This window comes from Ptiloglossa arizonensis, chromosome 9, assembly GCF_051014685.1.
Source record: "Ptiloglossa arizonensis isolate GNS036 chromosome 9, iyPtiAriz1_principal, whole genome shotgun sequence".
Taxonomy (NCBI): domain Eukaryota; kingdom Metazoa; phylum Arthropoda; class Insecta; order Hymenoptera; family Colletidae; genus Ptiloglossa; species Ptiloglossa arizonensis.
In genome coordinates, this window is record NC_135056.1 from 13536165 (window position 1) to 13561035 (window position 24871).

Sequence of the window (24871 nt, forward strand, 5' to 3'; positions counted from 1 at the left end):
GAAGTATACTTTCGAACGGTTGAAAAATCGTAGATCCGAGGATGTACGGTTTGCGTCGTTCGGTTGCGCGCAATGGCTCGTGCGGACGTACATCCGCGTAGTTTGACCGGGAACGAACGAACGAACGAGTCAGGATTCCGTCAGGAAGACGAACGCGAATAATCGTACGGCCTCGATGCTTCGAACTGTTTTCCATATTACGCGTACCCGATCCGAGAAACGGCCGAGACGTTTAAATTTATCGCCGTATATTAGCTGGTCTACCGTGTCGCGGAATTGTAAATGTAACTTTCATCGGAAGTAGACCATCTAGAAATTCCCGGTGTTGCGCAACCCCGGTGGCGGGATTACTCATTTAAATTCCACTCGGGTCCTCGTCAACGATCTGTCTCACATGACGCGAGAGGCACTATCGACCTTTCTACTCCCCTTTGCGAAGTTACCGTGCTCCCACCCTTTTGTATCTCTTATTTGCATCGTCGCGGAGAAACTTTCCAAGTTCCACGGCACCGGAACCACCCATCGCGATCGAAAGTTTCTTGTGCCAAGACCGTCGCGGTTCTGAAAAATCTTTCCAACGTGCGCGCGACGGTGTCGTAATGCTCCTTCCCTTCTCCTCCTTTGGTGCAGCATTCGGACACACATGCAACGACAAAGTCAATAAGACTACGTGCGTACCAGTTTTAGCATTTCCTAGGTCGTGCGGGATCGTTTATGCGTCACGATGAATGCACGCCGCTTTGCACGCGCGTTGGCACGGTCCTCGACTTCCGTACAATAACACGTGTCGCTTGAATTAAGATAAACACCGTTCTCGCATAGAAACGAGTGACGTACCGTTTTCAGAGTGAATGGCAGTGCACTACCGAATGGTCCGTGTACGGTTACAATACGAGTAGGAATGTATTGTATCGAAAAATGATCGTAAGATGAAAATACGTCTAACGGAAGGAATAAAACTTTTGATCGACCTCTCTCGACCAATTCTACGGATCGTGAAGTACTGTAGTAAAACGGAAGTAAATATAAATATTGTGCAAATCGAGATCACCGATTTCAATCGCCGATACGATTCCATATGATATATAAATAAAAAAGAATATGACAATATAAATTGTATATATTTTATAAATTTATAATTTAGATTATAATATAGTATAAACTTTATCGTTCTTTACTTTTATTTTAAGAGCATCGACCACAGAGTCGATGAAGAAGTATTTACAAGTGTTATAAAACGAGTCGAAATTGTTCGATACGATGGACCACTCTTGAATGTAAAAATTGTTTCCAACATTATCGTTGACAATAAATTACTAGCTATTTTAGAATATATCGATAAATCGTATCGGAACATCGTATAATTTGTTTAGAACGCAATTCGAACAAATATCATTTTTTTTTTGTATGTGAAAATTTTGATTACCATGTAGACCACTTTAAATTCAAATAGCGTAATTATATTATACATATAACGTATATCCCTTATATAGAAATTATATCAACCAGGATTGGTACTAACGATCGCGCTAGGTACTTTTCCATTCTTTGTAACGGATGGAGTATTGGTATTTGTACTATCACCTAAATTAATTCCTTTGTTAAGACTCTGCCCCTTACAATATACGATCGGTGTAGAATTACTTTGAATTACTGTATCCGCGTTAACGCATGTATCGGTTGATATAACATTATCCTTTACTATGCTAGAATCGGTATTATTACCGGTAACAAGGTTTGTAACGGCAGTTTGCTTCAACGCTAGATATTCATCGACCGAACCCAGTGGATCTTTCTCCGTAACTACCTTATTTGCAGTTTCTATTATAGGAGACGACGACGGAGAACTCGTACTCGGTGATGTACTAAGTTTAGAAAGTCTTTGACGTTCTCTCAACCGCTTACGAATTTCTGACTGTATCTTGGACTCTTTTATCACATTTTGAACATCATCCGTCTGATAGTAACGACTTGCCCAAGTTTCGGTACCGTCCGATTTTCGCATAGGACACGTTTCTATTTGAGATTTACAACGTTCGCTTTGAACAATTTCTTTATTTTTGTTCTTATCGTTCTCGCTATTTTCTATATCATCCATGTCGTCGCAGTAATTATCCAAATCAATTATTTCATCCAAGTCTATGGACTTCTCTTCGTCTAACATTATTTTATTCGATATACACGACACTTCCGCAAAATTTTCATTATTCGTTGAAATATCGTGTATTACTTTCGGCTTACTATCGTTTCGGTGTTCGTTCGCATTTGGCTTCTCACTTTCGATAGCACAATTTCCCGGCAAACATTCGTCTTTCTTTACATTTTTTGTATGTTGATTTTCATTGCGCGATATTTCTTTATCTACGTCTATTTTGGAACTTGTATCTTTCGGTTGCTCCTTGGAATGCAATTTTTTCTTTACCTTCCGTCTTTTTCCATTAGATTTTGACTGAGTATCGTTATTACTTACGTTATTGCTATGAACTCGTTTAGAAACTTCAGTTTTATGTGTATCTAATTCTTTATGAGTTTCTGTTCCATTTTCCGTCTTTTTATTTTCTTTTGAATTTTCTGCACCATTTACACTATGTACATTATATATATTTCCATTCTTAGCATCGTCAATATTGCCCTCGTTGTTTATAACACGTTCATTTTGCAATTTTTTATTTATACGTATGCCACCGTGAGATTCTCCTTCGCTCTCGCTAGACAATAATTCAATGGTCGGAGTTGGTTGGACCACTAATACTACGTCTTCGTCCTCGGCAGCACCGCTCTGATGAGCACTAATAATTCTTTCCAACTGTCTCCGGCAATTTTCTTTTTCCTTCATTTCTTCTTGTTCAGTTTTAGCTACAGCATTTTCATTCAAAGTATCTGTACTTTCTGTAGATTTCGATGCATTTGGTATTATATCTTCCTCTTTTCTTATTAAAGCTCGTATTGCTCTTGCGCGCATTTCTAGTTCTAACAAATCCAACAAACTATCACCTTCTTTTTCTTTACTTATTTCTGCTTCTTCCTCTTTCTTTATTTGTACACTTTTATACGCATTATCTGCAACTTTCTTACAATTGGATTTATTATCATTTTTCTTATGAAATAGAGTTTTTCCTTTTTGTTTAACCCTATCCTTTTTTGCCTTTCCTTTAAGAGACTGAGAACCCTCTTCCTGTTTAATTACATCCTCGTCGGTAAACCATTCCTCAGTGTCCGATATAATTTCCAAAGAAGGTCCTATTGTCATGAAAGAATATCATATATAATATCTAAATTGTTATACTTTTACTCGCGATATGTAAATAATTTTCTACTTACCCGAATCATCCGACTCGGTGGTATCTGATGATTCTACCATGGCTTTCCCATTTAAAATAGACAATATACGAACTTTTGACATACCGTTCAATTCGTTAGCACACCATTCCTCTAACTGTCCCAAATCCATTTTCTAAAACAAAGAAGAATAGAATAATTTTGATAGCTTTAAAAACACTATCGTTCTATTATTATATTGTTACATTGAATTTTAGTAATACTCTGATATACAAAAACACAAGAAAACTGTTAACTCAATCGATCCACTATGTTAATAACAGACATACCTTTAACACTTGAGGTAACATCATTTGTATTTTTTCTGCTTTAACAGACTTAAAAAGTTGACTAGCTAGTTCTCTACGATCCGACAAATAATCTTTAATCGGTTTTAAATCGTGCACATCAACTTCTTCAGCCGATGAAAGTGAGGAGGATGTGTCGGATGAACTACTAGCATCCTATAATTTCATTTTATTACATTATTAGACATACTACAATAGACGCAATCTATTTATTAGGTACATTTTTCCAGTTGTATTTACATCAATTTTCAAACGATTTATTTACTAGAAGCATGTTGTTTAAATATTATTAATATATAAGGAGAATAATGATTTAAAGATCGGTAATTACCTCAACACGTACACCCTTTCTTGCTTTTGACATATTATCAATGAAATATGTCGCACATAACAAATTCGTACAAATGATTTGTACAAACAACTATCAATTTCATTAATATCCACTACATTTTACAAACATTTTCCAATTGTCTATGCTTTTAAACTTTACAAGTATTCCAATAAATTAACTCAGTATAAACATTGCCTAATGAAAACACAACATGCAGGAAAAATTTGTCCACATTTACTACCTCGACCGATTTCGGTGCAAATGTTCAATATAGTTCCAGGAATCACCGACATCAAACAAAGAGGTCGCCCTAGAACTAATGCTATTTTACGAGATCGGTATTTCAGATCGTGTGACATCAAATGGCATAAGATGTTAGGTCTATTCAATACTTTGTCTGTGCCAATTACACTGATCTTAATCTAATGCTACAAAAACATTCAACAATTATTACATTACTAATTTATTTTAAATATACAAAAATCAGAAACTTATTAATCAATCTTAATGTTTCTGAAAACTATATGTTGAAATAGGCAATGATTCGAGTGATTAAGTATCGACATTAATGGTGTCGCAATGTAAAACTGCTACCTGCTACTCGTGTCAGGATATAACCTATTTCACTGTTGACAATTATTTGTCAACAAAATGTTACCAATTAAAGGAATTAAGGAGTTATGAACAATTCGAAGTGTAATGATTTCATTTCTAAACATCGTATTAACGAGTTTTCACGGATATTGTTTCTAGTGTGTAATTAATTTTCTGATTTACAACTGACAGATGACAGATAACCAAATCAGCAATTGCGACTTTGTTGTACCTTCTATTACGAAGTAAAACATAACTTACCCGCTATTACCAAAGATGTTATTTTATTTTTAAGACATATGTTATGACACAATTTATTACATTTGTCATATACTACAATTGTCATTTTTGAGTCCACAAATAGCAAAAAAAATGCTAAACAGATTTAAATCAGTATTAATGAATGCTGTAGGCTCGAGTGAACTTGGCCTACAATATCCTAATGATTCAGACAACGATGCGGTAACAGATTATATCAATTCCAATTTTATTGTGGAAATAGAAAACAAACCATATAGTCGACCCAGTTTTCTAGGATTAACTACAGAAGAAACTCAAGTATGTACCTTCATATATAATAATTATTATGGTAATACTTTTAAACATTAAATGATTAAAATATGTATAATTTATATATGATTACTAGGTAAGCGCAGATCATAGGGTAAGACCAATTATAGTTCCAAGAGATTTGAGTAGATTACCATGGTGTGCTGGTTATGCAGAATGTATAAATGCTGGAAAGAGTACATGGAATGAGGATCAAGCTTCTGCAACTAGAGGAGATCTTAAACTATCAGACGTTAATATTACATTGCCTTATGTCATGTTTTCCATGTTTGATGGACATGCTGGATACCAAGTTGCTCTAACAGCAAGATTGCACTTACACAGGATAATTCTTGTAAGAGTAACATGTTTAACATTAAATTTTATATATTCTCTTCTTATAGATTCTGTTTTTATATAAGCATAATTTTTTCTAGGAAAGGTTAATAGCAATACCTGGAAATGCATTACTAAATGAAGAAAACAATGAACCCATAAAAGGGAAAGATTTAGTTATTGGTGCTATTGAATTAGCATATAGACAAATGGATCAAATGGTCGAAGTTCAAGCTCAAGGGGGCGGTGGTGGTTGTACAGCTATCACTATTTTATTTCTCAATGGTAGATTATATGCTGCAGGTGCTGGAGACTCCAGGTGAAAATTCTAATATTTAAACGAATAATATTGATAATAAATGATTAATATAATTTATAACAAATATATGATGAGCAGAGCTGTGCTGATGCAAGAAGGGATACAGTATGCATTGACAAAAGATCATACTCCCGATTCGGAATCAAATCGTGTTAGAGCATTAGGTTTTTTAAGAAGTAATGAATTATTGAAAGGTCACTTCACGCCGCTAGAATTTCGAACGCGACCTATGCAAAGGGAATTAGGTTCCACAGTATTGTACAGAGAACCTTACATGACTGGCTGGGCATATAAAGTATTAACTCATTCTGATTTAAAGCTACCTCTCATCTCTGGTCATGGCAAGAGGGTAAGTAGCCTTAATGTCTAAACAATAATTATACTATTATAATATATATAATATATTGTACTTATATACAATAGAAATTGAATATAAGCTTAATGTTTAGAGTCGAGTTATGGGTACTATAGGAGTAACACGTGGTTTTGGAGATCATGGCTTAAAAGCAGCCAATACAGGAGTTAACATAAAACCGTTCTTATCTTCGCAACCTGAAGTGCGATCCATAGATTTGGACAAAATTGATCTTACAGAACGTGACTGTGTCATTGTAGCTACAGATGGACTTTGGGACGTTGTATCAGATAGGACAGCAGCAAATATACTTAGAAAGACCCTTGCTCCTGATACTCCTTCATTGGAATACAGGTATTACTTTTTGGACATTTTAGTGTATACTTTAAAGGTAGAAGTTACAAAATCAATTTTATGACAGACTCACAATGGGTGCTCAAGAATTGGTTCAAGCAGCAAGAGGTAGTTTAGTTGGACGTGTTTGGGTAGGTAAATCAGAAGATCCTGAGGAAACGTATGAGAAATTTTTACCCATGGCATCGGTCGACGATATCAGTGTTCTAGTAGTACCATTATATCCCTATTTGTGCGAACATAAGCAATGGTTGAAAACGACGCATCAAGAAAGAAGATATTCTATGGATTCATTACACATATCAGTTAATAATTCTGTACAATAGATAATCAAAACTGTAAGAACTAAATACTTTATACTTTAGTAGGAAAGTTGCATTTGAGAATAAGTATATATTCTCGAATTAGTATAGTAATTAATCACAGAAACATAATTGCCTTTACATCGCTTTTAACAGATAATATTTATACGTGTATGAAAGTTTTAATCTATCCAACAGTTTTTCTTTTGGAGTGGATAATGTATCATATACTGCCACTTTTAAAAATGTAATTAAAAAATGCCATGATTATTTAATGCAACATTCCAATTTTAGAGTGTTTAATATAAGTAAGTTAATATTAAATGTTATGCAACATCCAAAGTAGACATAAATTCTGTTTAATTTCTTATAATATATGCATAGTTTTGAATGCATTATTTTGATCTTTATTATTTATATTACTCGTTTAAATATTAGGTTTTTCACCTGGAGTTTCCTGCACCTTCAGCATACAATCTACCATTGAAAAATAAAATAACAATAGCTGTACAACCACCACCACTGCCTTAAACTTGTACCTTTACCATTTGATTCATTTGTCTATATACTAATTCAATAATGCCAATAACAAAATTCCTTTCATTTTTGTGTTTATCTTCACCTTCATTCAGTAACATGTTCCTAAGCTATTCACCTTTCCTAAAAAATTATGCACATTTGAAAACACAATCTATGAGAAGAGAATACATTAAATTTTATATAATACTTGTTATTCTTAAAAACAATATCCTGATAATGACAACCATGGTATATGACAAAATTAATTCATAGTGTCATAACATATGTTAAAAATAAAGCATCATTTTTCATAAGAACTTCTAAGGTACAAAGTCCTAATTTTTTTATTTGATTACCTATCATCTGTAAATCAAAAAATTATTATAATTCAAATTTTTCATAAGTTCCCAATTACTATAATTAGTAACTGATATTTTTCATACACATATATATATTCGGCATTCAGAAACATAAGCTTAATTGTAACAGGTACCTGATTATATTATAATTCGATGAAAATAAGTAAGGTAAGCGAATAAAATATATACGTAAAGTATTTTGTATACATGCAAAATTGTATGTATAAATTTTATTTCGATCTATAAACATATATCAGGCATCCTGTGTATACCTCTAAACGCGATATTTATGCGTACTTTTTGTGAAAGTTTTATATTGTGTCAGGTACATTCGAATACGCGGTAACAGTACCTACTCCGCCATCTAGCGCTTCGTGAGCGAACTATTTTTAGACAAGCTTGGGCGTTTTGTAGTAGATTGTGCCACCTGGATTTTTTCAGATTATTTAGAATTTTGTCAGATACATTCTAATATACGTTCTAACGGTACCCCTACCGCCATCTACCGCTTCGCGGACGAACTATTCCTCGGCAAATTTGAACGTTTTGCCGTAGATGGAGCCACCTGGACTTTTTCAAATTACTTAGAATTTTGTTAGCTACATTCTAATACACGTTCTAACGGTGCCCCTACCGCCATCTAGCGCTTCGCGGACGAACTATTCATCGACAAACTTGAACGTTTTGCCGTAGATGGAGCCACCTGGACTTTTTCAGATTACTTAGAATTTTGTTAGCTACATTCTAATATACGTTCTAACGGTGCCCCTACCGCCATCTAGCGCTTCGCGAACGAATTATTCCTCGACAAACTTGGGCCTTTTGCCGTAGATGGCGCCACCTGTACTTTTCGGATTATTTAAATTTTAAACAAATTATATTATTTTTATGCTTTGTACTTCTGCACACAATTATGAGTCAAAAATTAATTTATCATGCTTAAATCATTTTTTTCTTTATTTAATAGAAATTTATGATTTTTGACCCTAACATTGTAATAAGCTTCCTAAGTTCAACTATTAAAGTAAAATTTATTGCTTATTATTAAGGAAAAATTGCATTTTGATATTTACATTGCAATACATGTTTTAAGTACAATTCATGTTAAATGGTTTTATTTTCTTAAGGAATAAGTATGCACTATTTATTGGACTTCATTGTTTATTGGATACACAGATTGAACAATTGTTTAATCCTTGTGATTTAGCCACGACACGTAGTCGTGGCACGTATTGGATAATGGAGTCAATATAAATGGCATCGCAATATAAAATTGCTACCTCCTACGTACTCGTGGCAGGATATAACCTATTTCATTGTTGGCATTTATTTGTCAACAAAATGTTACTAATTAAAAGAATTAGGGAGTTATAAACAATTCCAAGTGTGTTGCTTTCATTTCTGAATATAGTGTTAATAAATTTTTATGGATACTGTTTCTAGTGTAAAATTAACATTGTGATATACACTGATAGATGGCAGATAACCAAATCAGTAATTAGAACTTTGTAATACATTCTATTACAAAGTAAAACACAATTTACAGGCTATTCCCAAAAATGTTATATTACTTGTAAGACCAAGTTGTGATACAATTTATTAAATTTGTCATATACATAAGTTGTCATTCTGTGTCCACAAAGAAAGAATGTTGAATAGATTTAAATCGGTATTAATGAATGTTGTGGGTGCAACTGAACTTGGTCTGCAATATCCTAATGATTCAGATAACAATGTTGTAACAGATTACATTAATTCTAACTTTATTGTGGAAATCGAAAATAAACCATACAGTCGTCCTAGATTCCTAGGACTAACTACAGAAGAAACTCAAGTATGTGCTTTTAGATATAGTAGCTACTACAATAGCTATAGTAGATCAAAATATGAATAATTTGTATATAATTTATAGGTAAGCGCTGATCATAAAGTAAGACCAATTATAGTTCCAAGAAATTTGAGTAGGTTGCCATGGTGTGCCGGTTATGCAGAATGTATAAATGCAGGAAAGAGTACGTGGAATGAAGATCAAGCTTCTGCAACTAGAGGAGATCTTAAACTATTAGACATTAATGTCACATTGCCTTATGTCATGTTTTCCATGTTTGATGGACACGGTGGATATCAAGTTGCTCTAACAGCAAGATTGCACTTACACAGGATAATTCTTGTAAGAGTAACATGTTTTACATTAAATTTTATATATTCTCTTCTTATAGATTCTGTTTTCATATGTGCATAATTTTTTCTAGGAAAGGTTAATAGCAATTCCTGGAAATGCATTACTAAATGAAGAAAACAATGAACCCATAAAAGGAAAGGATTTAGTTATTGGTGCTATTGAATTAGCATATAGACAAATGGATCAAATGGTAGAAGTTCAAGCTCAAGGCGGTGGTGGTGGTTGTACAGCTATTACTATTTTATTTCTCAATGGTAGATTATATGTTGCAAATGCTGGAGACTCCAGGTGAAAATTCTAATATTTAAACGAATAATATTGATAATAAATGATTAAAATAGTTTAGAACAAATATATGATGAGCAGAGCTGTGCTGTGGAGGGGAGGAATTCGGTATCCATTGACAAAGGATCATACTCCTGATTCAGAATCAAACCGTATTAGAGCATTAGGTTTTTTAAGAAGCAATGAATTATTGAAAGGTCACTTCACGCCGCTAGAATTTCGAACGCGACCTATGCAAAGGGAATTAGGTTCCACAGTTTTGTACAGAGAACCTTATATGACGGGCTGGGCATATAAAGTATTAACTCATTCTGATTTAAAACTACCTCTCATCTCTGGTCACGGCAAGAGGGTATGTAGCCTTAATGTCTGAACAATAAATATGGTACGTACAATAGAAATTGAATATAAACTTAATATTTAGAGTCGAGTCATGGGTACTATAGGAGTAACACGTGGTTTTGGGGATCATGGCTTAAAAGCAATCAATACAGGAGTTAAAATAAAACCATTCTTATCGTCGCAACCTGAAGTGCGATCCATAGATTTGGATAAAATTGAACTGACAGAACGTGACTGTATCGTTGTAGCTACAGATGGACTTTGGGACGTTGTATCAGATGGGACAGTAGTAAATATACTTAGAAAGACCCTTGCTCCTGATACTCCTTCATTGGAATACAGGTATTCCTTCTTCGAAATTTTAATGTATACTTTAAAGGTAGGAGTTATAAAATCATTTTTATGACAGACTCACAATGGGTGCTCAAGAATTGGTTCAAGCAGCAAGAGGTAGGTTAATTGGACGAGTTTGGGTAGGCAAATCAGAGGATTCTGAGGAAACGTATGAGAAAGTTTTACCCATGGCATCGGTTGACGATATTAGTGTTTTAGTGATACCATTGTGTCCCTATTCGTGGGAACATAAGCAATGGTCAGAAACGACACATCAAGGAAGAAAATGTTCTATGGATTCGTTACATAAATCCGTTAATAAATCTGTATAATAGATAATCAAAATTGCAAGAACTGTACTTTATACTTCAGTACATAATGTATGTTTCTAAACTTGCCTTTATATCGCTTTTAATATGTTAATTAATTATTATTAAATGTATGAAAGTTTCAATCTATCCAACACTCTTTCGAGTCGATAATTTATCGTATACTACCCCATTTTAAAAATGCCATAATTATTTAACGGAACATTCCAGTTTTCGATTGTTTAATATAAGTAAGTTAATTTAAAACGTTATGCAGCATCCAATGTGAACATAAATTCGGTTTAAATTTTTGTAATATGTATAATTTTGAATATATCGCCAAGAAAAATAAGGAAACAGATGTAGCAAGAATTTGAATAAAAATTATTTTGCTAAAAGTTTATCTTGCATCGCATAAATTCGTGCGTTTATTGTATATTTATTTCCACTTTGAAACAATTGAATCGAAAAACTACTTACGAATTATTGTTAAATGGTTGATTCGAATAAGACGTGACGACAAAAATTGTAATTAAAAGGTACATTGCTTTATTCGTAGCAGTAAATAAAGAAATGTAGGTTTTATCACATTTGTATAATGTATTTGTATGATCTTTGTATAATCTATTTTTGTCCTGGTATAATTGGTATAACGAAAAAAAAAAGAATAAACGGTATATTGTATTTATTTGAGTTATTTCTTATTTACAACTTACCAATATGTTCGACCTAATTCAAATTACATCTCATATGTTCAAAGTACTCTTTATATTGAAAATTATACTTGCTTCTACGATAAGTTAAACAATAATTAAAAGAAAAGACTCATTTATGAACTTGTTTTAGAATTGTCTCTGACGAATGAAAAGTTCTTGTTCTTTACCCTTTTGTACATAGCACACGAATGTACATGTATATATGTATACATACATTTTACATTAATTCGATACAGATAAATCAATTAAATTATTCAACACAAATTCTACTTTAATCGTATAATTACTTTGACATTCGTGTACGAGTTTCGTATATCTGTATGTCGTAATATGAAATATTTAAGATAATACTGTTTACAAGAAATTTCTCACTTAAAATGCATGAAACAACTCTCACCGCTTCGTTTGCACAATAATAATTCAATTATTTAAAAAATAAACTAATATTTAGCGTACGATAAGAAAAAATTGCGGTAACAGTATCAAGTTAGTCCCATCATGCTCATTAAATGAAAAAGAACGAGAAATGACAAATGACACTTGGATGGACCAAATAGATTTATCATTAATTAATCTACTAATCTGCTCGTGAAAGTTTCTTATTACACTATATAGAAACTATAACCACTGTCACGTGCAAGGTACAAATTTTCTTCAACGTCGTATCGCAATCTGATGATGGACAAACATTACTATATCGTATTTCATGAATTGTTCGTTGCAATTTCGATCAGTTTCTAGAAAATCATCGAATCGTTTTGTACATTTTACGATGTATCATAATATTTCTTCTCGAAAAGCAAAGTCTTAAGCGGCAATGATTTTGAAGTAAAACGTTAAATTTTTGCTTCCCGCGGTTGCAACATTTAATTTACAACGAGGCGAACTAAAAATATAAACTCCCGTATACGGGGCAAAGCGCGTATGTAAACCCCCTAGGCACTTAAAGAGGCAAGTGCATTTCCGCGTTACCGCGACGAGACACCATCCCGAACAGTCAACTTTCATAAATTTAATTATAACGCATAACCGAAATGGATGGTAAGTTTGGTCTTTATCGGACCAAATTGTGAATTAGTCCCGGTTCCCGTTTCGCGTTCATTCTTGTGGATTTTTCAGTAGACGTGGTACGATTCGAGGGAATCTGGCTACATCGTATCCCCGGAAAATGAATCGTTTCCGTTCCCACGGTCGAATCTAGGAACAAATAATGTCCGATATCCGCGAAACGTCCGGCAGTAAAGGCACGGATGAATTTTAATGCGTCATCAATATCGTTCGGGAGCAGAAGCGACAACATAAAAGGGCACAAAGATAAAAAGCGTCGCGAATCACCGTAGGTAAGTGCTTTCCTTCACTCGGAAGTACGCGCGCTGCCTGCGAAAACTAAAGCCACTGTGACAGCTCCCTGTTGACCCCAGCGCGGCGTCGTCCGATTTTAAAAAGCCACCGCTGCTTCAACTGACAGCTTTCCAAACTCTTCTTCTCCGTAAGCCATCAAAATTCCCGTCCCTCGGAAAAATATAATTCCGACCTGGGCTTAACCAACGGATTATACACGAGTGAAAGCCCATACTATTCTTGACCCGTTATTCTCTCAAAGACCGACATCGCTGCTCCGCGAACGAAAGAATGTTCAAACACGTGGAACAACACGAGCGTCGTTTCTCGTGTACAAAGTGAAACCAGATTGCGAAGAAAACACGGAAACCGTCGTACTCGAGATAGACTCGGTTTTTCGTAAACGATTACACGAAGGTTGCGTAAGAAGAAGTTATCGCCGACATAATTCACGTCCACGATTCGATCGCGAGAACGGTACGCGCGTTTTATTTATTTATTTACTTTTTTTTCCTTTCTTTTTTCTTTTTCTTTTCTTTTTGTAGCAAACGTCAGGACTACAGATATGGTTTTCACGGTGGCGAGTTATGACAGGCTATCTGTCACGGTCATCATCGATGGTAACTTCGAAGATACCAAGGGACGCGATGCTTCTCCCGGTAAGGGGTGGCGAAAGAAAGGACGAAAGGGAGAAAGCGAGAAAGAACTGGTAACTTACGGTGTATCGAAATGGCCGCAAGTTAGGGGTCTCGTACTGCCTCGATACATCATCGTTAGAGAACTTTGGACGGCTTCCCGGTTACGCCATTGATGGCTTCCTCCGATAGGACATGATGTATCTGCCTCGCATTGCTGCAACGTGGAAGTAGGAGTCGGATGCAATTTGAAAGTAAAAGTACAAATTAAGCGGTAGTAAAACATTTGTCGACGGTCGTGTTTGTATATCAATCATGCGATTCGTAGCAGTGACCGTGACGAACTGTTTTCAACTCGTAGCATAAATTATCATTTAGCTCGATCGTAGAACGCGATTCGTTTCAACGAACGATATCCATCTTCTTAATTAAGGAATCGATTAATCAACGAATTACGAATAAAGTTCTCGCTGTGCGTTACTCGTGTAATTTTATTTCCACCGGAACTTTAAACTTCCATAAAGGAATCGGGTAACACGATCTCCCACGATTTTAATACGAAACTTTGAATGCACGCCTTCCACGACCGGGTTCGACTGTAATTTGTCTGGCACGTTTCTCAAGATACGAAGTCAACTTCGCCTCGTTAGTTCCTCAGGTGGCTCGTGCCTGTTGTCAACTCTCTTAGCGTCCTCGTACCTAATGTCCCTTAGCTGGAAACTAACGCCTAGTTGCCGAACGTGATGCAACGGATAATGCGGCAAGTTTGCTACCAAGGGATTATGCGACTGACCAGTTCCCTGCTCGAGTCTCCTCGTGCATTCACGGTATCCATATTTTAGGGAAGTCCCAAGTTATCCTCCCGCGACGTTCCGTATTAGTAAATTCATGCCTGTCGATAAAAGCAATTTATATGAAAAATATCCAAGAATCGATACCCACGGTACCTAGGTATAAACTCGAACGAAACAAGCATCGGTCTAATCTTGAGATCGATTCAATCTAACCGAGTATCGATCGTTCGAGCGTGTTTCATTATCGTTGTCGACGAATATAGAGAAAAATATGTAACGGTAATCGATCGAACGGGTTAAAAATACTAACGATAATTTTATCTCTATTTGCTGGAATAACGACCACGGGGAAATAATGGTGAAAGATTGAAACTCGATCGATTAACGAAAAGCGGGCACGAAAAGCAAATAAGCGAGACAGAGAAAGGAAAGAGTCGGCTTCCTTCCTTCCTTTCTTCCTTCCTGTCTCGCCCGGTTCGTGAACTTTTTCCTGCCATTAATTATTTTTTCCTCCGGAGATAATGGTGGTTCGTTACAACGTCTGCAGATTATAAAACGACTCGGGCGGGCAGCGAGGATTTTCTCCAAAAATTTGTATCCACAGGGAGCGGAAAGGTAGGAACGATTACCCGCATGTCGGCCCACATACATACGTACACGTACACCTATCAGAAACGAGATGGTAGAACTGAATTAAGATTTTTCTTTTTTCTTTCTTTTTTACATCGTGCAGGCCTGCTCGCGCGCGCGCGCGCGCGTGCCAGCACGCCTTTTACACAATGCCGCGGAGATAGGCTTCTACGGTGTCTCTTTGAAAACTATTCTCGTTTTCCGTCGCGAAACTCGGGCGGAAACGAATGTTCGCGACAAGGGAACAAATTAACGTAATGCCAGATATTTCCAATGAAATGCTAAAAGAGTTACGATTCTACCGCGTGTCCGCGGGTCTTGTTAGTCTCGGGACCGCCGGACGAATCGTTTTTCGCGGAGAGGAGAGAAAGGGAAGGGGAAAAAAAAGAAAAAAAAAAGGGAAAAAAAAAAGAAAAGAGACCGCGGTTCGTAATCACATCTGCGTCGTTTATCTTCCACGTCGAGCGAACCAAGTTATCACGAAGAACAAATAAAGAACGAAGTATGAAAAACTGTATGAAAGCTTGGTTTTAAATCGATTCCCTTTGTTCTCCTTCTTTGCCGTAGTACCTCCATCCCGGTGCTGATCCTCATGAACTCGATAATCACGATGTGCCAGGAGGAAATTACCTACGGAAATCCCATTCTTTTACGGTTCGTACCGGCCGCGTTTATCGTCAACGAGATATCCCGCTACGAAAACGTTAATTTCATCCCGGATGGTAATTTATACGGATGAAACGAATTATCCGTGAGATACGTACGAGATGAACGTTGCGTCGAATATCGTAAGGAAAAAATTTGGTTTTTTTCTCTCGCAGGGAAAATTTCTTCGGGGAGAAGCGTGTCCGGCACTTGGAGCGAACGTTTCTCGTCATTTTTTCCCGGTATTAATGCAGTTTTCGAGGTGGACCGTGAGCACGATGCGCGCGTGTACACCTTCGAAGGCTCGCGCCGTCGGTTCGCGCCGAGGACGGGAACGGTTATCCGATATCAAATTAGCGTACGTCAGGGCAAGTTCTTCCGTGGCATATGCCCGTGCTCTGTGCACCAATAATTCCATTTTCGCTGACATAACTTGTAATCGTATAATCCGGCGGGCAGTCTGCCCAGAACGAACGGTTCCGTTCTTTGCCGATCACGGAGAATGAGAAACGTCCGCTTTATACACCGACGCTGATCGTTTAGCCGCAAGTGATCCAATCGAATTCCCGTTAACGTCGAAGGGCGCTTACTCGTTAATTCCGTCGAATCGAACGTTTCTCGCAAGATCTTCATTTGATTATCTTCGTTTCGCGGTAACGTTCGAACCGGTATATAAAAATGCCAACAATTACAAGGCGAGCGAAGATAACGGCTGATTCATCGGTAGGGTTTCGCAAGCTATACGGTGCCGATTGATAACGGATTCATCGGTAATACGTTATCGACGAGGTATAGACCGAAAATTCAATGGGATTTCGCACCTCGCTTGACCGAGATACCAAACTTGCGAAACGTCGCTGGTGTGGTTGGTTACCCCGGGAACCGTATTCAAACGAACCACCGCAGTCATCGAAGGAAGTGAACGTAGAAAATTAGTCCCCGTACTTATCTACTTTCCGATTACGTTGAATTCGTCGACTCGATAAGTACTGTACTTTTTTCTACAGCTTCTCGCGACAAGATCTATTCTCAGACTCTACTCTGTAATAACGAATATTCCGCACGACGAACGATCGAACGACACCCCCGGAACTTTAACGTTTCTTTCTCTGCTCTGTAATTTAGAATCGCGCAGACGGAAGGAAGAAAACAAAGAGAGCAGGTTTGCGATACTAGAAACGAATTTATAGAAAATATTCAAAATTCGACGAAATATTTATCCGATAAATCCAAAAAGGTACCAGGAGGAAGGTAACTTGGCCGAGTAGAAGATCCAACGAGATCGTAATCGATCGTTCTGGTCGCGAAATTTTCTTTTCGACGGGACGCAATAACGCATATCCGTGGATTGTTCGCATGACCGATTTCAAGCTCCGTTGCCGGGTAACAAATGGATAGGTGTTACCTAAGCTAGTTACGGATCCTTCGATAAACACAGACGGACAAACGTTTCCTAATTGTGCTGGGAATTGTTTACGCTACCTCGCAGCACCTTCCCGCCTTCCTCCGTTCATGGCTATTCCGTGTTTGCCTCTCCGTTTCTTGCTCGTCTCTGTCATGTCTTCCGGAAGAATGGACGACGAAAATTTCGTCGGAGGATCAGCGACGGTGGATCTTAATTAAGTCGTTGGTGTCTATCTCTCCTTGCAGAGAGAATCTTTTCCTTCGTTATGTCATGTTCTTCTAACGGGTGAAAGGTTCTGTTTGCAGTATTAATTTCCCCTAGCGCGACGATACTCGGGCGAACCTTTTCAGACGTATATTTCCACGTAACGTCCCGTGTTAAAGTTCCGAATTGTATCGTCACGGAAACGATAACAATAGCCAAGACCCGACACATCGGATCGAACTAACGCGGAGAAATGTTCTCGTTAATGGTTAGTCGTTTGGTGAGGCAACGTTCGCACGAATAAAGATTTTCAAGACGGTCTTCGATTTTTCCATTCGGAACGATCGTTACGAGTACAGAAATCATGGACGAAGTAGAATTCCTTCGATGAGCTACGAACAACGGCTGGTAACGTTACAAATACACGAAAAAAATAACGAGAATTTATCTAGGCGTTTAAAAAATTGACAGTTTCAAAGCTTGCATTTTAAATTCTGCGCATCAACCAGGAAACAATCTTGCTAAAATAAGAAGCAGAGTATTCTCTTCCGTTCTCTTCTGGAAACCGTTCGACTCTTCCCCGAGGGAAGTTTCCAAGAATGCGTGGCAATCGCTGTACGCTTGTTTGGCCCGGCAGGACGCGTAACTTAACGTTGGTCGTTCTTTCGATACGTCCGCGACACACCAGGCTATTAATCCTGGTGTTTGGCACTCCGCTCTCAAAAGCACCGACAATACTTCTTCTCGTATTTCTGTTTCTCGTTTACCTCGTGCCGTGTCTGGCCACCGTCAGTCGCGACGATACGTCGATTTACTGCCGTTTTATTACCGCCGCGGCGCGGCTGCCTGTTTTAACGGTGCATAAAGGTGCCGGCGCATAAGGAGAGCGTTCAGGGCGAGTGCACGATGGCCGCGAGATAGGATGCACGACAGGTGAGGCGTGCAACAAATCGAGGCGGGCGGTTTTCTCGGGGCTGAAAAAGAAAAAGGAAAAAGAAGGAATATCGGTCGTTTAACACCCCCTCCTCGCGGCCCGTACCCCCGTGAGGCCGATACGCGACGAATTATTGCACCGCGCCAATCTACGAGGATTACCCGCGCAGGGAAAGGTCCACCGGTACGTTGTTCGACGACTTTACGGTCGCACACGTCGTCCACCTGAAAGCGCATCGACACCGTTGTAGCTCGAGCTTTCTGAGGATTAACCGTGGAACTTGCGGCGTTGATGCGCGCGCGCGCACGCTACGGAGCTATCGAGAATTTCGATATCGCGTAGCTTTTCGCGGCGTACCATAATTCGCGGCTTTATCGCGACGATGGGCACGGGGCATGGTGAGGTGGTGTATCGTCGAACGAAAATGAGAATACGATTACGGGTCAACGGATCTCGATCGCTCGATCGTACAATACGAACTCCCCGCTCGCGTTTGCGAGAAAGCTTCGAGAGTTTACGAATTACGAATTTCTCGAGTTCGCGTTGCCCGTTATTCGATACCGGTCCGGGACACTCGGAGGAGTCGACAGCGGACCGAATCCAACGGCGAGACAATACACGGTGTAAAAATTCGACGAATTGTCGGCTGTAATCGACAACGCAACAATGCGGGCGAAATCGATCGAACGCTTCGCGAAACGCCGGTGTACGGCGTTTGACGCGAGTAACTATTTAACCTTATCGTATCGCGACGAATGCAAATTACGCGTATAAACGTGCGCGTCCCGCGACTGCTACACCGAATTCTGCTGGGACGATCGGAACACCATAAACCAAAACTATCGCGGATCAATGCGCGCCGGAGTTTCTCTTCGTGCTGCATCATCGACGAAACGGCCAGATATTCCGCGATACGCCGTTTCGGAGTCGAAATAAACGTATCGTTGATCGATCGCGCTTGTTTAATCAGCGACCAACCGATAATTCTCCTACAGTCATTTTCATGTATATATTCCGATAAAGCGGGCACAGAAGTCCAGGTGGTACGCGACAAAGACATCGTTACGTAATCAATTCCGATCGGAGCGGACATTGTACGGTATCGAATATTGCACACGATACGAGATTAAACTAATCTCGTCTCGAGTAGGTATCGTTCGAGGAACGAGACAACCTTCTTACCGCGGTTATCTCTTCTTTTTCTCTTCTTTCTTTCGTTCGCCGTACGCGCACGCGCACGTGTATCGCAACACGGTAAACATTTTGCGTGCAAAATGTACATTCCGGTGTTGCTGTTTGAACAATCGATAAAAATACCGGTTTCAGCGGGTTAACCGCAGCCGGGGAGCGTTTGTGGCGAAACCTCGCGTCGCTACCGATCTCGTAAGTTCGCTATGATACGTTAATCCTCGAAAAGACGTAGACGGCTACCGAGTAATGGAAAAAACTAGTAGCTGTCGCTCCGGCTCTTTCAGGGACGGTCGGGAAGCTCGCGAAACTGCAATGGAACTTTTCTGTTCGCCTAATTGTCCTAACGGGCGACCTCGGCGCTCGTTACTCTCTCGTCCCGTCTTCGGGTACCGCGCCCTAGCCTATTCTTTCGTATCCTACTCGCCGCGGACCGATGTATAATTAACGGTTCGCCTCGCCGCAAATTCTCTCCTGTTTCGCATCATCGATCCCGCGAACCGTGCCACGATTCATCCTTCTTATCATAATCCAATTAAATTTCACCGAAACGTATCAATTATTCGACGGTACCGCCGCTCCGTTTGTGTCGTTACCGTTCGATTTACCCTCGAACTCGCTACCCGTGTCGAGCGTTTCGCTTACAATCGATCCGGAAAATTCGTCTACGGAGCGGAGACAATTCGGCCCTTCGGCTCGATATCAACGGATAGCTCGTTAAGACGACCGAAATCGAACCCCGGTTCCGATTTACCACGACGTACACGCCCGGGAATAATTAATGGCAAAAGCATCGCGCCGGCTGATATCTTCTGTCCGGCATGCTCGAGACAGGTGCCGAGAGATCGAGTAGCCCCATAGTCGAGGTTCGTCCGTCGAATGAATAATGCGAGCTCGCTTGCATTCTACACCGTCGTTCCTAGCTGGCGAAGCCAAAGTCGAAGCACTTCGAGATACCTGAGCAGCGTTTTGTCCTGGTGTGCGCCGGTAAACGTACGTCGGACTCGTTTGCTCGAACCACCTGAAAGTAAGAAAGTGCTCTCGTGGAATATGCACGCCTATATTTAGAAACCCGTGGATCTAGACGCGCGAGAGTCTTCCGAGCGTAAACATCTCCGTATAGCGAACCGAAACGGACCGTAGCGAAACCGGCGTTCTTTATTTCGGGGCATCGACATCGAGAGTGGGTCCCGTAGTGCCCATGAATGCTCAAGTAATAACGTAACAGCATCGATCGTTAGAGATCACGAACTATGAAAGTAGATATTAGTATTCATCGTTGTCAACGGGCCAGACTCGACATAGTCCTCTTTCATCGAATCGTCCAGAAACGGGTACGGAGGATCTTGACGTCTCGTAAGGATGTTTGCTTTTGGATCGTTCTTGCTGTTGGTGTTCAACGTACAATTCCATCGCGAATACGATCTTTCCGAGCATTGGCGATACAATTGGCAGCGAACGTACTTCATCGGAAACGAATAGTTTTTTTCGTGAAAGAATCGCCGAAAGTAACGAGTTCGCTCGACGAAGTGACATTCCGTTGCCAGGGATAATTTCCTACTACGTGTGCATTTCATGGCTGTTACACGACCCATATTCTGTCATCGTGTATCCAGCAATTGACTTAATGATCCGAGTGAATCTACTCACGATGCGGGAACTAAGTGCATACACGAGGTAACATATTGGATGCTCACACGGTTAACAAGCATCCGAGCAAACAACCTACAACGACCTTGACAGAGCGGCTTCGGCTCTTGTAATCAAGAGAGCTTGTAATGTAGGGCACCAAACAAGAAATTTCGCAATCGGTTCCAACGAAAGGTCGAGGAAACGCGCGGAAGAACGATTAAGGTCGAGACGCTCCGAGGGCGGAAAAAAGAAAAGGCGGAACACTGATATTCGTTTACGAACAAATCCATGGATATTACGCATTCACTCGTTGTATTTACACGAACGCCGCTTTGCAGCGTACGCAAACAAGTCTTTGATCGCAAAATATTCCTCCGAGTGTACACTCGGTTCGCGTGGTCGTAATTAGTCGCTCGAATTACTTTTACATCAATTTAGATCTATATAAGTTAAATTGTTCCGTAATACGTTTACGTGGATGCTTTCAAAGGCTTCGTATCGAGAGTTTGCGAACGCAACATATCGAAGGTGCATAGAATCCGAAGGTGTGTGTATGCGTGTGCACACGACGAACCAGGATACACACAGCAGGATGCAGCATTAGATAGAGTTAGGTTGCTCATGAATTATAGAGATCGCCGTCTATTACGAGATTGAGGCCAAACACCTTACACACGGCGGTCTATCGTTGATAATAATGATTATCGCCTGCATCTGGAAAGATATCGTTACACGGATCGAGTCGGTAAATCGCGATATTTATTAAAATTCCGAGAAAGTATCGTGTTCAATCTAACGTTCACGAAAATATACGTGCACATTATACGGTCTTACGTTCGCGAACGTTGCCGTGATAATTCTGTTTGCATACGATATCGCGAACATTTGTGTATTTAATTACGTTTCTGAAAATGAGTCATTATTCAAGGAAGAGATCGGATTTGCCGAGGCACGAGATCGGAATATCGAATCTAACGAAAATATAACGATCATCGACGGGGAATGTTTCTCGATTGCGAATTGCAATTTCTTCGAACACGATACGCGATCGATGTAAATTTATATTCAGCGGACCGAAACACACGAACGGTAAACTAAGTCTATTAAAACCGATATTTAATCTCGTCACGAAAATAAAATATTTATCGCGGACGATAATCGATAGATAACAATCCCAAAGTGGATCTTGGACCATCTTGGACCACAAGTACTAGTTCCTAGAATAAACGTTGTCAGATTGTATTTCTATACCGTTACAATCGTACTGTGATAAGTGAACTGATAAGCCGATCGTGGTGATACTATTTAAGCAACGGAACAGCGAGCTTCGCATCGACACTCAGTCTGCTGCACTGTCGCGATACAAGCGTAATAATATCAAAGTTCGTGCGTGCTCTTACAAAGAATAATCCACCATGTCGGCTCAGAAGGCTATAATTTGCTTGGCAATAGTGGCCATTGCTGTGCTCGCTACAGAAGCAGATCCAGCTGCTCAATACGGTTACGTCTCCAAGGGCGCCAACAAATCTCACGACTTGATTGTTGGAAGCAGATTGCCCGGCGACAGGCTTGTCCTGAGACAATCCGTCGTGAAGAATTCGTCCTGGATGAAGGTGATTGTCGTGGAGAAGACCTTCAACGTTTCGAGGTTCGACCGCATCACCACGGTTGCCGCTCGCGATCAGAAGACCAATGGAAACGGTGCTTATCCTAGCCTTATCAAAGGTGGTCCAGGATACAACAACGTCACGCTCAAGTTCAAGAGTCAAAGGGGCCATGGAATCAACTTTATCGTCGAGTTATTCGCAAGACCTTAGAATAGTATCGCCATAATGATACCAATCTTGTTGTTCTTAGATCAATCGGTTCCTTTCAATTGTCTATGTAATTTGTAAATTGTTGCTTTATCTCACGTTATGCTGAATCAAAATTAATAAATTTTCCAAACGCTCGCGTCGATACAAGTATTCGTTATTACTACGAAGTTCCTGGTTTCTTAGTTTAAAAGAAAACGTGGCTGAACGAGAACGAGGTAAGAGGGATTGGAATTTCTTCGATCATTTTTCATCGTTCATAACTCGATATACCGAATGAAGTGAAAAACTTTTGCGCAACTATATCGATTAAGACTTTGTCGTTACGATGAACCAGCAATTTTTTACGAACAAATTTGTGGCGAAGAAACCGCGTTACTTTTGTAGATCGTAACGGACAAGTTAATGCGCGCGATAAATTAAAAAAATCGCGTAATCTCGCGAAACTTGTTATTTAAATTTAAAGTAGAACAAAGAAGTGGAATGCAAATGTATCAAAAATTGAAAAGTGCAAATATTTAGCCCGAATCGTTATCATCTAAATCGTGTTAATTCAGCAAATAAACAGTATTTTTTCTTTTGCACAAACAAGATGTGTTAACCTACTGTACCCATTCCGTTTTTAAAAAAAGCGATACCGTACGATTGGCTGTAGATTGGAGAAAAATATCTTTCTTCGTATTTACCTCCTTTTTAATTTATCGTTAATAACTAACTTCGACGACAAATTTCGACGCGTATTAGACGAAATTACAAACGCGGTGTACCAGTTACGTTAAAATCGCCCGAACCCGTTTTACGGACTACAGAAAACTGTTATTGTATCGGACTACACGATTGCACAATGGCAAATTGCTTTAATTCGAGAAAATTACGCTCTGTAACTACCACGGTGAAATCGACTACCTAGCGACGCAAGTTGTTATCACCGTGAAAACACAGGTCTCGGGAGCTTAAATATTTATTCTCAGCGTAGTCTGTCAAACAGTGTGGAAGCTAGTGCACCGTTACAACCGACGTATCTCGGTTGCTTTTGGTCCCGGTGGCCAAATGTTCGCGGTCTAGTTTCGATGATAACGCAATTAACGCCGACGCGGAACGAGATCCACGTGGAGGAACAGGATCGCGAAAATTTCAGCAGCGACCGAACGTCTTCCTTGTACCGGCTAATCAAGTGGATCCCACTCGTTCCCGCTCGTGGATCCCGATGATTCTTCCGTTTCTTTCCGGTTCTACGACGCTGGAAGCGGAATCCCGGCCCGCAGCTCGTAGATGTTTCTAAGAGGTAGAGAGATCTTCCGTTTCCGAGGCTTACGTACAAAGTACATTTTGTGCATGCATGCGTGGCGGCACGGAGTAGGAACAACCGACTGGAAAATTGTTGTCGCTTCGCGGCGCACTCTACCATGGGGATCCGACCGGCGCGGCGGGGAGAAACTTCGAATCGAGTTGAGGGCCACTGAAATTGGTGGTGGTATCTCAAGCTTGCGAACGACCATTTCGTTAACCTACTTATTCTATCTCTGTTCAACTAGCGCGGCGAGCCAGAGTGACTAGTTTGTCCGTAGTTCTTACCTTCTCGAAACGCGCTCTCGATCCGAAGGGAAATACAGCTCTCTTCTTCGTGGAATCGTTTTTCAACGACCTCGGCAACCGTTGTACATTAAATTTCGTAAATATTCGCGAATTTGTTAATTAGCTTGAACGTCGACGCGGTGGAATGTCAATTAAACGTTTCCCAAAGCGAAACCTATTCCACTGGCAAGTATGAGACGCGAGTGTACCGCTGTTTGCGCAGTCGATTGCGAGCAATCCATTACATCCTCCAGGGTCATTGTT

At 39.5% G+C, this 24871-nt stretch overlaps 4 protein-coding genes across 5 annotated transcripts; 3 read left to right on the forward strand and 1 right to left on the reverse strand.

Moving 5' to 3' along the window:
- Positions 1–1108: 1108 nt before the first annotated feature.
- LOC143151065 (uncharacterized) lies at positions 1109–4184 on the reverse strand. The gene is made up of 4 exons (XM_076319828.1): positions 3958–4184; positions 3609–3782; positions 3322–3454; positions 1109–3240 (listed from the first exon to the last, which is right to left on the reverse strand). The coding sequence occupies exons 1-4, from the start codon at positions 3988–3990 to the stop codon at positions 1502–1504; spliced, it is 2079 nt and encodes a 692-aa protein (XP_076175943.1). The 5' UTR covers positions 3991–4184; the 3' UTR covers positions 1109–1501.
- Positions 4185–4378: 194 nt separating this feature from the next.
- LOC143151105 (protein phosphatase 1H) lies at positions 4379–7463 on the forward strand. Of its 2 annotated transcripts, XM_076319924.1 has the most exons (7): positions 4379–4653; positions 4744–5109; positions 5198–5455; positions 5538–5755; positions 5834–6104; positions 6205–6464; positions 6532–7463. In XM_076319924.1, the coding sequence occupies exons 2-7, from the start codon at positions 4924–4926 to the stop codon at positions 6788–6790; spliced, it is 1452 nt and encodes a 483-aa protein (XP_076176039.1). In that variant the 5' UTR covers positions 4379–4653; positions 4744–4923; the 3' UTR covers positions 6791–7463. The 2 variants fall into 2 exon arrangements, with proteins under 2 accessions (XP_076176039.1, XP_076176037.1); XM_076319922.1 differs by having other exon boundaries at positions 4379–5109.
- Positions 7464–8812: 1349 nt separating this feature from the next.
- LOC143151146 (protein phosphatase 1H-like) lies at positions 8813–11411 on the forward strand. The gene is made up of 6 exons (XM_076319999.1): positions 8813–9478; positions 9557–9814; positions 9897–10114; positions 10193–10463; positions 10536–10795; positions 10863–11411. The coding sequence occupies exons 1-6, from the start codon at positions 9293–9295 to the stop codon at positions 11116–11118; spliced, it is 1449 nt and encodes a 482-aa protein (XP_076176114.1). The 5' UTR covers positions 8813–9292; the 3' UTR covers positions 11119–11411.
- An 11151-nt stretch (positions 11412–22562) lies between these two features.
- LOC143151048 (putative salivary secreted peptide) lies at positions 22563–23182 on the forward strand. Its single transcript, XM_076319794.1, has one exon. The coding sequence runs from the start codon at positions 22634–22636 to the stop codon at positions 23033–23035; it is 402 nt and encodes a 133-aa protein (XP_076175909.1). The 5' UTR covers positions 22563–22633; the 3' UTR covers positions 23036–23182.
- The last annotated feature ends 1689 nt before the right edge of the window (positions 23183–24871 follow it).

Coding starts and splice junctions, on each gene's coding strand:
- LOC143151065 (XM_076319828.1), bottom strand. CDS start 3,990: ATGTCAAAAGCAAGAAAGGGTGTACGTGTTGAG. Junction 3,783..3,957: donor GAAAGGGTGTACGTGTTGAG/GTAATTACCGAT, acceptor ATGAAATTATAG/GATGCTAGTAGTTCATCCGA. Junction 3,455..3,608: donor TGTTACCTCAAGTGTTAAAG/GTATGTCTGTTA, acceptor TCTTTGTTTTAG/AAAATGGATTTGGGACAGTT.
- LOC143151105 (XM_076319922.1), top strand. CDS start 4,924: ATGCTAAACAGATTTAAATCAGTATTAATGAATGCTGTAGGCTCGAGT. Junction 6,105..6,204: donor TCTCTGGTCATGGCAAGAGG/GTAAGTAGCCTT, acceptor CTTAATGTTTAG/AGTCGAGTTATGGGTACTAT. Junction 6,465..6,531: donor ACTCCTTCATTGGAATACAG/GTATTACTTTTT, acceptor ATTTTATGACAG/ACTCACAATGGGTGCTCAAG.
- LOC143151146 (XM_076319999.1), top strand. CDS start 9,293: ATGTTGAATAGATTTAAATCGGTATTAATGAATGTTGTGGGTGCAACT. Junction 9,815..9,896: donor ACTTACACAGGATAATTCTT/GTAAGAGTAACA, acceptor AATTTTTTCTAG/GAAAGGTTAATAGCAATTCC. Junction 10,115..10,192: donor GCAAATGCTGGAGACTCCAG/GTGAAAATTCTA, acceptor TATGATGAGCAG/AGCTGTGCTGTGGAGGGGAG.
- LOC143151048 (XM_076319794.1), top strand. CDS start 22,634: ATGTCGGCTCAGAAGGCTATAATTTGCTTGGCAATAGTGGCCATTGCT.